At 35.7% G+C, this 14,659-nt stretch overlaps 1 protein-coding gene across 3 annotated transcripts; it reads left to right on the top strand.

Moving 5' to 3' along the window:
* Positions 1-662: 662 nt before the first annotated feature.
* Klrk1 (killer cell lectin like receptor K1) lies at positions 663-12,490 on the top strand. 3 transcript variants are annotated; one of them, XM_028881478.2, is made up of 8 exons: positions 663-799; positions 3,116-3,270; positions 5,616-5,654; positions 6,300-6,392; positions 6,811-6,846; positions 7,560-7,711; positions 8,345-8,448; positions 11,272-12,490. In XM_028881478.2, the coding sequence occupies exons 2-8, from the start codon at positions 3,165-3,167 to the stop codon at positions 11,387-11,389; spliced, it is 648 nt and encodes a 215-aa protein (XP_028737311.1). In that variant the 5' UTR covers positions 663-799; positions 3,116-3,164; the 3' UTR covers positions 11,390-12,490. The 3 variants fall into 3 exon arrangements, with proteins under 3 accessions (XP_028737311.1, XP_037059973.1, XP_037059972.1); XM_037204078.1 differs by having other exon boundaries at positions 3,163-3,270; positions 7,563-7,711; positions 11,272-12,489; XM_037204077.1 differs by having other exon boundaries at positions 664-799; positions 3,163-3,270; positions 11,272-12,489.
* The last annotated feature ends 2,169 nt before the right edge of the window (positions 12,491-14,659 follow it).

Raw genomic sequence — 14,659 nt, forward strand, 5'->3', positions numbered from 1 at the left:
ACAACTTATACTAGCCCATATTTCTTATCTACGCTCTACCATGTGGCAGTACCTTTTTTTTTAGCACAGCAAGTTCATCTCTTTGCTTCCATTGTGTCTGCTGGTGATTCCTCATGACTCCTCTCTTCTTTTTCCCTGTTCTCTCTTTTTGTCCACAAGTCCCACCCAACCTCCACCTGCCTAGCTATTGAACCCTTCATTAAGCCAATGAGAACACCAAATATTCAGTGTACAAAATGATTGTTCCATAGCATACATATAACATATATGTGTGTGTGTTTCTATGTGTGATCAGGAAAAATAGTTTCATGGTTCCAACTTACACAATGCAGCAGACTTGATCCCAATCAAATGAACCAAAGCTTGTGCACAGGGTGGATAATGAATGTATTTATTGTTTCTCTGTTTAATTTCAAACAGAGATTGAAAATCATGTTTTACATTGTTTTTACTTTTGATTTCCATCTTATATAACTCCATGCTACTTCTTACCATTAAAATAATAATTTTCAAGCCCTAAAATAGTGTTAGGGCATGACATTTATCCACAAACTGTGATCAAAACTCACTCACCAAATAAGTCAAACTATGTGTGCACAGGAAATACAAAAGTGTTGTGGTTTTATGATGTTTCATTACAGGAAGAAGAGACTAACCTCTACGTTATCAGTCTCAGAGATAGAAATTACCCAGACATCTCTACTTTCTGTTCCAATTCATTTCTGGGGACAAAGCTACATTTTCTAGTTGAGTAGAAGGCTTTGATTCACAAGAAACAGGACCTACCCTCTCTGCCCAGGTCTGTGAGTGTACATGCTTATGCATGTGTTTCTAACAACTGTTTTCCAGGAAATAAAAGTTTTATGTCAAGTTAGGAAAGTTCTATAATTATTTACACTATAAGGTAATTCTAGCTTAAGTGTTTGAGTAGAATTTCTGAATGAAAAGAGTGTTTTTCTTGTCTGAGTTATTGATATATTCTTATCACAGTATCCAGTGTTCATAATCAGGACATGTCTACTGAAGAGTAAGGAGTTGTATTGCTGAGATAATAAGCCCTACCTCTTAAGCAAAATATCCTTTGGGGATTAGAAGGCTGACGTTTGAATGAGAATTCTCACATCTTATGGAAGGTGCTTTTGCTTCTGAGATAACACAGCTCCACACTCATGAAAAGACAGAAGTTTTAATTTACTAAAAGATAACAAGAAAATGTATCACAGAAATTCATGTATCTGACATGAATTTATCTTACAAAAAAAATTCATCACAAAATAAAAACAGAAACAGAAAATTGTTTGTGCTGATGTTCAACATCAGGAAGCCAAATATTTTTAACTAAGTATCTCAATGTAAGTGAATTAAAAATATTTATTATGTTTTTATGGTATTTAGAAACAATGAGTCTTTATTTTACAATTAAATGTTAATTAATTTCCCCTTATCTTGTTATTTCTATTATTTCATGTTTACAGGATTTTTTTCTGTATTTTACTTGTTCAACAAAAATATTTCATCTCAGTACAAAGATATCAGAAAAATATTCTGATACTCTACCTTATTTTTTCAAGAGTCCTTTGTGCATTACAGAAATTAGATCAGAGAGCCAAGAGTGGTGGCTCATGTCTTTCATTGCAACACTCAGAAGGCAGAGACAGGCTATCTTTAGTAAATATGGCCAGCCTGGTTTATGTTGTGAATTCTAGGATAGCCAAGGCTGCATAGAGACACACTGTCTCAAAGCAAAAATTTAACTAAATAACAAAAACCAGAACCTGGATCTGTTTGTGAAATAAATGTGTCATAATCATCACACAATGACATTAATTCATGATCGAAAGTCTCAGCTCAGCCCAGGTACATAATGTGCATGTAAGCGTATAAGTTTACTGCTTTGTAATACAAAACAATGGAAGGCATTGGAATCTACTTACTGCTATTCTCATTATATTTATTTCATGTTGTGTTTATATTTTATTTAAAATTTAGTTTTTGTGAATGTGAAAAGTGTTTTCCTATTTACTTCACCATTTATCTACTATGAAGTCATTTATAACAGGATAGCTTGAAATAATGAAAGGACATGAGAACTTGAAGTCAAAAGCGCTGAGTTTTAATCAATCTTTCCCAGCTTTCCATTTTTAAATTGGGACAGTCCAAGGACTCTGTGGATTTTTATTTCCTTTTCTACCAATCAAAAAGTAAAGACTCCTGGATTTACCTGAGCAGAATTCTAGACTATGCAACACTTAGGATATAGAATTTGAAAGTGCTTATTATTCTAAAAGTGTTATGAATTATTCATAATTTCTAACATCATGAAAATAAACAATATTATGCCGAGTATGTCTGGTATTCAAAATTTTCACCCAACATAATAACTGGTACTATTTTCTTCAGGTTAATAATGGAATTATGTGCAAGCAATGTTTAGGGCTAATATTTAAGCCTAAAAGAATATGGATACTGTCTTTTCTTTTACAAAATGATTCAATTAATGGTGGAAATTTCAAGAAAACAGCTAAATGGCTTTGTTTAACTTGCTTTCTTCAAAGGCAAGACTGTCATATTTATTCATATTTATTCTGAGACTTTGGAGTCTACTATTTAGGCCTTTGTGTGTCCCTGACTCTCAAGAAATTTGGCACTTTAGATTTACCATTTGTATGCAGTTATCATTATTGATACCAAGTTCACATTTCACTTAATTGTTATAATGTCCCTAGGATATTGTGCTGGGGATTCACCTTTTATCTTCTGTGATGTAGGAAACTTAATACAGATTTTGAATTACTTCTGTTTATCATTATTACATCTGTGTGTATGGTATAATTAGGTTTGCCTTCCTATATTATTTCCTCTCATTATATAAAGCTTGTTTTGATGTCAGATTTCATTTTACATTGTGAATTGGTTTACTTCAAAAGTACATATTATTTTGCTGACGCTAATTCTGCAAGGAATGAAGATTGTTATATCCATGTTATGAAATATAAGCATCTTAATAATGAGATAACAGAAAGCAAAAGAAAACTCGTGCTGTCTCTTAAAAGGATGCTCATGGGAAGTATATCCATAGAAAAACAAACTGAAAGGTAGAAACTTATTCTTCAAGGGGCAGAAAGTCCATAGAGTTGTGTCAGCTTGAAATATTTTCTCCAGAGATGAACGAATGTCATAATTACAAACTCAAACCAACAAAGAGGGGTGCTTCTCAAGGGTGGCCGAAACAAAGATCTGCACTACCTACCAGGCAACCCAGAGAGAATGGTAAGTCTCGGGTTCCATTTGTCTCCTCCTGATGGACTGATGTGAATGTAAAAACCATGCTATTGTCAGTGACAGCACTCATTCTTACCTCCCCAGGGAAGTAAGTTGTATTTGCTCTAAAATAATATTAGGAATTAAAATCAAGTTACAGGTGATGAGATAATTTGTCATAAGGACAAATGAAAGGAGAACTTAAGGGGTGGTCTACCTTTAAGTAAGAATATCTAGAAATAAACCATAGAAAAGAAAACTTAAAAACCATCCAACTATCTTGTTAAGCATGATAGAAGCAATAAATTGTAGCAATTTTCAGAGATCTTTCGGAATGTAGTGGAGACAATCCGTACTCAAACTATTTTCAAGCCAGAGTAAAATTTGTGATGGTTTTTACAAAGGAGAAAACCTGAGCTTGGTGTGGTCACACATGCCTGTCAACCCAGGACTTTGTAAGTAGATGCAAGGGAAGTGGGAAGTCAGGTTGTCCTCAATGACAGAGTTCAAGGTCAGCTAGGTTACATGAGACACTGTTTCAAAAATGTGATGGAATAAGTCATTTAAAGAGAAAGATTAAAAACTAAAAATTAAATTAGTAACCAAAGTTATTTTAAAGGGATAATTTGGGGATTCAGTCATGTGATATGCAATAACCAAAGTGAATGCTTACGTAGTTGTGTACATGATGTTCAACAGACACTGAATAAAAGTTAATACAAAGTCTCATTTTATGAGACTTTGGTCTTCAAATTTCAATAAACATAAATGTTGTTTTTAGTATGTATGTGAGTGTATAGACACATAGACTATATAAAAACATCCCTTATTATACTATAAAATGTCAGGAGGACATTTCAATATAATTATTAAAATGCAAAAATGCTGTTATTGCCATTGTTGAACATTGTTCCAATATTGTTAAATTACTATTCAAGACAAGGTAAAAATGTAATATTTATCACATCAGAATTTAAAGCAAAAATATTATAATTGTAAAAGATATTAATCGAAATATTTGAAAACTTGTAAATCGATACTTCCTAAATGTTAATATTGGTAGTAATAGAATTTGAATGTAGGCTTGACAAAAATTAAGACACAAATGAAAATCAAATTCTTTTCTAAATAAAATATAAACAAAGTATAAGGCAAATAATTATCTGAACAAAGATTAAAGATAAAAGTAAAAAAAAAGTTTTATATTAAAAGTAATCTAGAAATGACTCTATTACTTACTTCAAATTGCTCATGAACATAGAATAAAACACACAAAATGGAAATAGAAACTATTCAAAGGTAAAGACATCACCTTACAAATAAAATCCTTATATGTGTACAAAGTTAAAATGATTCTATTTAGATGTCAATACACCATAGTTTAAAAGTGTCACAGTTTTGAAAAGCTCATTTTAAAGATTTTGTTTATGAGCTGGGAACAGAACGCAGGGCCTGTAGAAGAGAAGTAAAGCACTCTTAATTGGTGAAACAACTTTCCAGCCCTTCATTTAAAGTCTTAAGGCATAAGTAAAGTGCTATAATACTCATACTAATATGAAAAGGAAAGGAAGTATGCTGCTATAGGATAGACACTATTAAATATTCAAGCATTTTATGAAGGTAAGAAAGTTGCACATGTATGGAACAGGCAGGCTGATTAGCAGATGTATGAATAATACATATATAGTAGAGCCATAATATACTAATGAAAGCACTTCATATAAGTGACAAGATGCAGATTTATTCTATAAGTACTGCTAGAAAATTTCTGTGTGCATTCTACAAAGAATGCCTCCTGTAAATTTCATTTCTGCCAAATATCACACACACAAAATCAAATGGCCCAAATAACAGTAAATATGTGACATTATTATAAATGCATTTTATTCATATCTAAAAAGCATGAGCTATTAAGGGAAGTTTGATCAAGTTAACCTGGGAAAAATAAGCAATTCCATCCCTGTGAAGGTATCATAAATGGAAATGACATCTGTAACATATGTATACAAAATATATGACAAGGTATGGTGTCATATTCACCAACTGAGAAGTATAGAACAAGCCAGTAACTTGATAAAAACAACAAAGACCTCAGAGAAATAAAAAAGTATTATTTAAACATAAGTAAAAATTCCTCAACTTATTCCTAACAGGAAATAAAAAATCAAAACAGAAAAATATTGCATACTAAGTTTATACATTAAAACAAGAAAATAATGTTCACTACTGAGGTAAATGCAACTGAGCAGAGAATTTCATTTGTCTGTTCTATGGTAAAAATTAGTGTAAGCTTTGTGTATTGAAATTTTCAGTCACTAGAAAATGTAACAAGGGCGTGTCTTTTCATACACTAGCTATCATAAGAAGAAAATCCTCTATAGAAGAACTCAAAAGTGAGTATGAAACATATTATCATTTCTAACACTGAGACTTAAAATACAACTGAAATGTCCACTAAGAAAACTAACAGTCTAGTAAAAGACTTGGTGCAAATATCAGTGAAAATGAATACAAGTATTTATGCAATTTCATCTCTTTATATTCAAAATATGGCACGATCCTAGAATGTTGTCCTAACAAAAAACATATAGAATATTTTCCTAATATCTGAAATGCATGTTTTTAAAACCACAATTATGAGTATTCATATTTAATAACTTTTGTATCTACATAGAAAATAAAATTGAGAGATGTGAATTATTCTAAGAGAGGAAAATTGTGGTATGATCTGTAATCCCACAACTCAGGATCTGTGGTTGGAAGACTGCAAATTTGTATACAGTCTGAGGCTACATAGATAGACTTTGTCTAACAAAGAAAAAAAAGTTTAGAAAACTTGAAAAGATTCGTGGAAGTGGTTACCACATTTTTTACTCTTATATTTAAGTCATTTATAGAGTATTTATTCTGCTTGGTCTAAGAAAAAGCACTTCCTCTACCTTTTCATAAAGATGCATACCAGCATTTATACTAAACCGGAAGCAGGGTTGTCCGTTAGCCTGCCTTTTGCTTTGATCTTTCCTGTTTTTCTTTGACAGTATCTCCATTGTTCGTTCGCCGAGTCATTGCTGCAGCCATGGCAATACGCTTCGTTATTATCACACTGATATGGTTTGCCATTTTCATAACCTGTAAGTTAATCAGTGGGGTGTAATGTGTTACCTTGACTAGACTTCAGAAGCACAGTGGGGACCAGAGAGATGGGTCAGCCAGGTAAAGGTACTTTCTTCATAAGCCTAACAACCTGAGTTTGATCCCCAGAAATCTCAGAAAGGTGGAAGGAGGAACTGACTCCACAGAGTTGTTCTCTGACTGCCATACTCATTCCATGGCACACAGGTGCCCTCACACACATGCCTACAGGCACGTGCAGATGGGCACACACACACAGTTTAAGAAGTAAAAGCTAAAACAGAAGTATGGAAACACACAGTAGCAATAGTGAAAGTGTTTTTTTTTAACCATAGTGCTGCTGTTCAACAAACATAAAAGTCACTTTTGCTTGCAGTAGAAGTTACTAACTTTTAAAAATTATAATTATTTTGACAGTGTTATGCAACAATGAGGTTCCAATTTCTTCAAGAGGTGAGTGAATCTTTTTAACATTAAACACAAATTGCATACAGCTATGTGTACTAGGCATCCAAAAGACAGAAATGAAATAGTTGGGTTTTGTCTACAACTCACTATAAAATTTATTGCTTTTAACTGTGGAGGCCAGGTAGTGAGTAGAAGATCCAGTCATGGTATTACATTCCTTTAATTCCAGCACTTCACAGGTTGAGACAGGAGGATCAAGAGTTCACAGCCAACCTTGGCTGTGTAGAGTTCAAAGCCAGAATGGGTTACATGAGGCCCTATGTGGAAACAATAATGAATAAATTATAGATTTTGCTTCATCTATTACATTTTATTTTGTCATATTTGGTGGTTATCTTTTAGAAGCCTGTTATTTTCTAAATGAGGAATGGAAAAGGAATGGATCTGGATGGGAGGGGAGGTTCGAGGAGCTAGGAGGAGTAGGGCAGGGGAAACTATAATCAGTATATATTGTATGAGAAAAAAATCTATTTTCAATAAAAGAAAAACAAATAAATAAAAAGAATCTATTTTCAGTAAAAGAAGAGATAACAAATAAATAGTAGAAAACCCTTAGTTTGGGGACATTCCTTCGTTTATATTATAATGATTCAATTATTGAGAATTTCAGAGTTGAAACAGGAGATGTGTTTAACTTGCCCAGATAAAATCTGCTTCAATAGTCAGGTGATCATAGAGTTAATCTATTCTCTTTCTAGAAGGTTACTGTGGCCAATGCCCTAACAACTGGATATATTATAGAAACAACTGTTACCATTTTTTTAATGAGAGAAAAAACTGGAACCAGAGTCAAGCTTCCTGTTTGTCTCAAAATTCCAGCCTTCTGAAGATATACAGTCACGAGGACCAGGTCGGGTATTTAATTCCACTTAATTATAATACATGAGGTGGGTAACTCACTGGAGATTGTATTGGAACATACAAGAAGCACGAAGATGTTCTAACATGCACTCCAGACAATACTGATAAAAATTAAGGAAGTAGGAGCTAGGGAGGGGGCTTATTGAGCTAAAGTATTTATTCTGAAAACTTGAGAATGCAAACACAAACCCCACAGCACCCATTAGGCATTGCTGCACATGTCTGTAACCCTAGCACTGGAGTCAGGGACAGGTAGATCCCAAATGCTCCTAGCCAGACAGCTTAGCTGAAAAGGTTTTTGCTTCAGTGAGGGGTCATGTTTCAAGGCAATAAGGTAGGGAGCAAATGGAGGAAGATACCTGATGTCTTGTCCTACCTTCTATGTGAAGAATGATCTGCTGCACAGTCGTAAGCATAGACACCACACAACTGTTGATCACCTCCAAAGAGAGAAAAATTAAGAGAGCAAAGATACTTTGCGATTACCTATGGTTAAATGAGAATTACACTGACCCCGGTACAATGCATCCTTCCCCAAGTGGGAAGTGAGTGATGTGGCTTTGTGTTTCTGATGCTCTGAGCGTCTCGGGTTTCATCTTACTTTTCTTGTGGTTTCTGATAGGATTTCTTGAAGCTGGTAAAGTCGTATCACTGGATGGGACTAGTCCAGACCGAAGCAAATGGCTCCTGGGAGTGGGAAGATGGCTCCACTCTCTCACAAGACCAGTGAGTCTCAGACCAGCAGGTTTTGAGCTGGGTGTCTCTTCAGCTGCCCCTATGAGCACTCATTTGTCAGTTTCATTTTCACAATCCGATGAATTATCGTATTCTAGTAGAGTTTGAAAAAATACTTAGACCCGAAACCTAAAGTGCAGGGAGAGTGGCAGAGTAGCATTAATTGGTTACTTTGGGCTAAGTGCTGAGAAAGATTGATCTTATATTATGTTCATTTTATAGATAGGAAGATGAAGCACCACATATTTTTATATGGATATTTGTGACCAGAATTATGGAGATAAAACTGATGTACAATAAGCTGTACCCTTCTGTAGCATGATTCTTAACAGGTCTTATTAATAAAACCAAACCCGGAGCCAGGTATTGGGGTGAACATTGAAAGATCAGAGAGACAGAACAGGCCACAGCTAACCTCACCTCGCCAACTTCTCAGCTGAACTTATATCCTCAAACTGGAAGCCTCTGAGTCCTCATCCAAATGGATCTCAGCTGAAATGCTGCTCAAAAGCCTAGAAGCTTAACCAGCTCTAGTTCTTGGTCCTCATGCCTTATATGCTTTTCTGCTTCCTGCCATCACTTCCTGGGATTAAAGGCATGTGTCACTATGCCTGGCTATTTCCAGTGTGGCTTTGAACTCACAGAGATCCAGATGGATTTCTGCCTTCGGAATGTTAGGGTTAAAGGTGTGTGCCACCATTTTCTGGCCTCTATTTCTATCTAGCGGCTGTTCTGTTTTCTGACCCCAGATAAGTTTATTAATGTGCACAATATATTGGGGGACACAATATCACCACATCCTTCCATCCCTAGTAGCCCCCTTTCTGTTTTCATGTTTACAGATATTTTAAAAATGATGTAACTTATTACTAGCTGTAGGCACTATGTTGTATAATGGCACAATTGAAATAACAAATGCATGAGGCCCCAGAGATGCTAAATATCTTCATATGATCAGTACATGACATTTACGTGTATCACATCATCAGGTTATACTCCACATATACATACAATTATAGTGACAATTAAAAATTAATAATGGATGTTTAATGTGCTTGGATCAAAACCCACAAAGAAAATTCCTAAGAGAAATTCATCCCGTTAAATGAGGATAACATCAGATCACTGTCTTTTTAGTTTTCAATTTCACTCTGAAGTGACATTATTGATTTATTGAGTCTTCTACTTCTGGCTTTTTCTTAGAAGAAGAAAAAGTTCATTTATTAAATTAATCCATGGAATTCCAAATGTCAAGACAAAAATAAAACACACACATTAGCATGCATACACACGTGTCAGCACACATACACCATACACACACACACACACACACACACACACACACATCACAAATATATGAATGAATGCATATACATACACATTATTTATATGTATATATGTGGATGTGTGTTGAGGAAATTACAAATACTTTTCATTTTTTTTACCAAGTAATATTGTGTATGCAGTCACCCCTTGGTAGCCATGGGTGACTGAGTCCAAAGTCTCACTCTCTCTATAGACACCGAATTCCATGAATGATCATCATCTTTATTCAGAATGGCATAGAATCTGCATGTAGACTATGGACAATTATGCAGCTAGAGTTTTCCTGCCTTGCCCACAGTCAGGACAAATCTTTGTCACCCACCAGTCCCACAGCCGCTCAGACCCAACCAAGTAAACACAGAGACTTATATTGCTTACAAACTGTATGGCCGTGGCAGGCTTCTTGCTAACTGTTCTTATATCTTAAATTAACCCATTTCCATAAATCTATACCTTGCCACATGGCTCGTGGCTTACCGGCATCTTCACATGCTGCTTGTCATGGTGGCGGCTGGCAGTGTCTCTGACTCATCCTTCCACTTGCCAGATTTCTTCTCCTCCTTCCTTGTCCCGCCTATACTTCCTCCTGCCTGACTACTGGTCAATCAGTGTTTTATTTACTAACCAATCAGAGCAACACATTTGCCATACAGAACATCCCACAGCACAATTATGTACAATTTAAATCATTTTTATATTGTATTAATTGTATATATTATATAATACAATATTGTATAATTGTATATATTTATATATTTTATATACACTGTTTATATTATATAATACCAAGTAGAATATAAATATTATGTACATGATTCTCACACTGATTATTTAGAAAACCAGGACAAAATATAAGTACATGTTCAGTACAGCTGTGGGATTTGTTTAGAGTATTAGTCAGTTGTATCTGACAATGATAATCTGTTTACTTGTGGAAAATTGCTTATTTTTGCACAAAACACTACAGCAATAAATTCTAAGTTTAGTTCTACATCCATTTATAAAGTAAATATTTACCATTATAGAAACATATTGAAGCTTTTTTACTCAGGTATATATAGAGACAATTTAGAATTCTGAGGTGATTAATTTCTGGTATGACCAAAAGAGCCAGGTGGTGGTGGCACAAACCTTTAGTCCCAACACTCAGAAGGCAGAGGCATGTGGATCTCTGTGAGTTTAAGGCCAGCCTGGTCTACATAGAGAGTTCTAGGATAGCCAAGACTAAGCAGAGAAACCCTGTTTCAAAAAACAAAAGCAAAAACAACAAAACAATTTTAAAGACATTTTTACTTTTATTTTTATTATCTGAATTGGCTCTATTTTGGATGTGTGTAAGTTAGAAGGGCTAAACATGGTGCTAAAATGATGTGACATATATTTGATATCCCCACATTCAAATCCTACAAATAAGATTCCATGTTTGTATCCTTCATTAAACAAGTCTGGATACCATAAACAAGTCACATACCACTCTCTCTGTTCCAGGTTAACAGTGGTGGAAATGCAGAGCGGATCCTGTGCTGTCTATGGCTCAAGCTTTAAGGCCTACACAGAAAACTGTTCAGCTCAAAACACATACATCTGCATGAAGAAGGCAGTGTAAGAACTTCATTAACCATCGTAGCAACAGCCAGGACAAGAGAAGGAATTATCCCAGGATAAACTGGGACTGAAAATAAAAGAGACAGAACATATGTCCAACACAAAACAGCAGGCCTATGCCTTGCAGAAACAAGCCACAGAATGATTAGCTGAACATTCTGTGTCCCTTAAAACAAGGGAAGCTAACTCAAAGGTCATCAAGGCTACCATTCACACCATTCTCCAATCTGACTAGCATTAGGAGAAGGAGGCAAGGAGGAGCCTTGATTTCAAAATGAGACCAACACATAGGGGAGCTGTGAGAGTGGGAGAGAGCGGCCCCATAGGAGCATGGCAGTGTAAGCTCCAGCACTAAACAAAACTGCATGCTGAGTGGGACCGCAACAGAGAACCACAGGGTCATCGACACTGTACCCAGCATTGCTGCCATCCCAGCGGTTCAAGAAAGGAGGCTTCTGTCTGGTAGGGCACAGTTTGAGTAAGGGCAAGCAGAACTGCTTTTGGAACTTGAAGATCTCGTAGAGTTTGCCTTGTTGATTTTTGTGCTTTCTTGGGACTTCACTCCTTTTTTCTTTTATTTTCCTGTTGAGATGGCAATGTCTACTGAAGACCAGTCCCACCACTGTATTTTGAAAATAAATGGCTTGTTTCACTTTACAAGTCATAACTACAAAAGAATTTTGACTGTCTGAATCACATTTGACTTGGGTCAAATTTAGATGAGTCCTTGGACTTGAAGTTTGAAAGGTGACAGGGTGACGCTGGCGGGAATTGAAAGCTCTGCAGTGGTTAAGGTGAAATGGGTAAGAAAATGAATTTCTGAGACCATGGGTATAATGTTGTACACTGAATATTTATGTATGTCCAAAATTCATATTGAATCCCAACTCCCAGTATTCTTTTAATACTAGGACATAAGCATTGGAACATTACATCTTAAGTCATGAGAGTGAAGCCTTGTGAGTGAGATTATCACTTAAGAAAACTTAAGAAAACAGAGACTTCTCTCCTTTTTGGCTACAAGAGAATACAGGAAACTTCTGATGTACAACATATAAGATGCCCTCACCAAACTCAATAGATGCTTTTACCCTGGTATAAGATCCCCAGAATTCATAATTGTGAAAAATGGATTTCTGTTATTTACAACTTGTCTGGGTATTTTATAATAGTACCCCAAATAAGCTGAGACCAGAGGAGAAGACAGCCAGATATTAGATCTTACTGAAATTTAAAAAGAAGGGCTGGAGAGGAGGCTCAGAGGTGAAGAGCACTGGGTTCAGTTCTAAGCACCTACATGACAACTCATACCACCTGTGACTCCAGTTCCAAAGGATCCAACACTTGCTTCTGGCTTCTGCAGATGCCTGCATACACATGGTGCACATACAAGCATGAAGATGAGCACTCACACATAAAAGAAAGATAAATCTAAAAATAGAAAGTTTTATGACATAGTTGTATAATATTTTGCAACATAGAAAAAAATATAAACCAATAGGCAGGTAAAAACACATCTGTAGAATACCATAAGTAAATAAAACAGGGAATCATGACAGAAAAGCAACCATAGAACCTGGCTTTCATCTGAAGGGTTATAGCAAACCTGGGGAGCCTTAGATTTCTCTTTTGAAAGTTTTTGTGACTCCTTGGAAATATGAGGTTTAGCTTAGAGATCACCTGAATGAGGAATTTCCCCAAAAGCTAGAAGCTTATCCAAGGAATGAAAAATAAGACCCACATTTTAGAAAGCAGCATCAATGATCCTTGCAATCCTTACCTCTAAGGAGGTGGGGCACAGGGATGCAAACCTCCATGAAGCATATGTATCCATGAAAGAGCCTTCACTTAAGCTTACAGTCCCATGTCTGACTAACAATATTTGCAGTGAAACGACTCTGAAGTCAAAAGCAAATAACCCTCTACCAGCAACACTTCATTTTACACGTCTAGTGTGCATCCACTGTGCAACACAGCCACCTTGCTTAAGGAAAATAACTTCAACTCATTCCTTAAAGATTTTTCACATGTAGCTTGAAAAGTAAAACAAATTGCAAAACAGTGTAAAGAGACTAGGGGCAGTTATTAGCTAACAGCATGTCCAGGGGACCCGGGTGAGGGGTAGTATTCTGATTCATTGAATAATTAAAGAAAGTTCGTCTTAAACTCAAGAAACAAAAATGGGCCATTCCTATGTTCCAGACACTGTATTCAATCTGAAGATCCAAAAAGTGATTAATAAAATCCAACTTGCTTCCAAGAACTCAATTTAGACAGCCATAAAATATAAAAGCCAAACTAGAATGTTAGGCAGGTTGATACAATAGGCCACAGAGGAGGGAAATTTGGTTCTGACAGCAGTGTCAGTAACTTTTCCAGAACTAGGTGTTTTAAAAAGACATTTTAATAAGGAAAACATGAGAATAAGTATAATATATTCAAATACATTTCATGATGTGCTTAGAAAATGACTTGATATTTCTATAATAATCATCTCTAGTGTCATGCAGAGAGTGTTATACTTGGTCAGGAAATTGAGTTAATTTTGAAATGTAAACAGATTCCTCTGTGGCTAGGGGAAAGCCAACTTAACACATTGTGGTTTTATTTAAATAGATAAGCTTTCCAGACAAGTGACTCACAGGCATGGAGGCATTTGCCACTATATATAATCAGTCTTTTTCATCAGGATCGTTGACTCCCCAATAATGACCTAGAGACTTATTATGAATTATAAAAGCTTGACCTTAGCTTAGGCTTGTTCCTAACTAGTTCTTATAACTTAAATTAACCCATATTTTTAGTCTATGCTCTTTTATGTGGTTGCCTTTACTCTGTACACACCATCGCTTACTCTCAGTCTTGTTGGTGACTCCTCCTTTCTCTTTCCTGAGACTTCTCTGTCCCCAGAAGTCCTGCCTAACCTTTTCCTGCCTAGCTAATATCCATTAAACTCTTTATTAAACCAGTCACAGTGATACATCTTCACACAGTGTAAAGAATATTCCTCAACATTTAGAGCAGTTTAAAACTTTACCTAATTTTCAATACTATGTGATGAAGATACCCTGAGATGTTAGAGCCTATTGTAGCTCCAGATCAAGAGAGAAAACATTCACTTGACAATCACTTACTCTTGAGTTCCTACTAGCTGTACCATAGAAAGATTGGAAAAGAGGAGTAAACCCTGATCGTGCATGTTCTCTATCACAGAGGTGCATGGCCTGCTACGGTCTGAGGATGCTGGAGAACTCTAGAGTGGACCCTCTGA

The sequence above is a fragment of the Peromyscus leucopus genome, chromosome 3 (genome assembly GCF_004664715.2).
Source record: "Peromyscus leucopus breed LL Stock chromosome 3, UCI_PerLeu_2.1, whole genome shotgun sequence".
Classification (NCBI taxonomy): Eukaryota; Metazoa; Chordata; class Mammalia; order Rodentia; family Cricetidae; genus Peromyscus; species Peromyscus leucopus.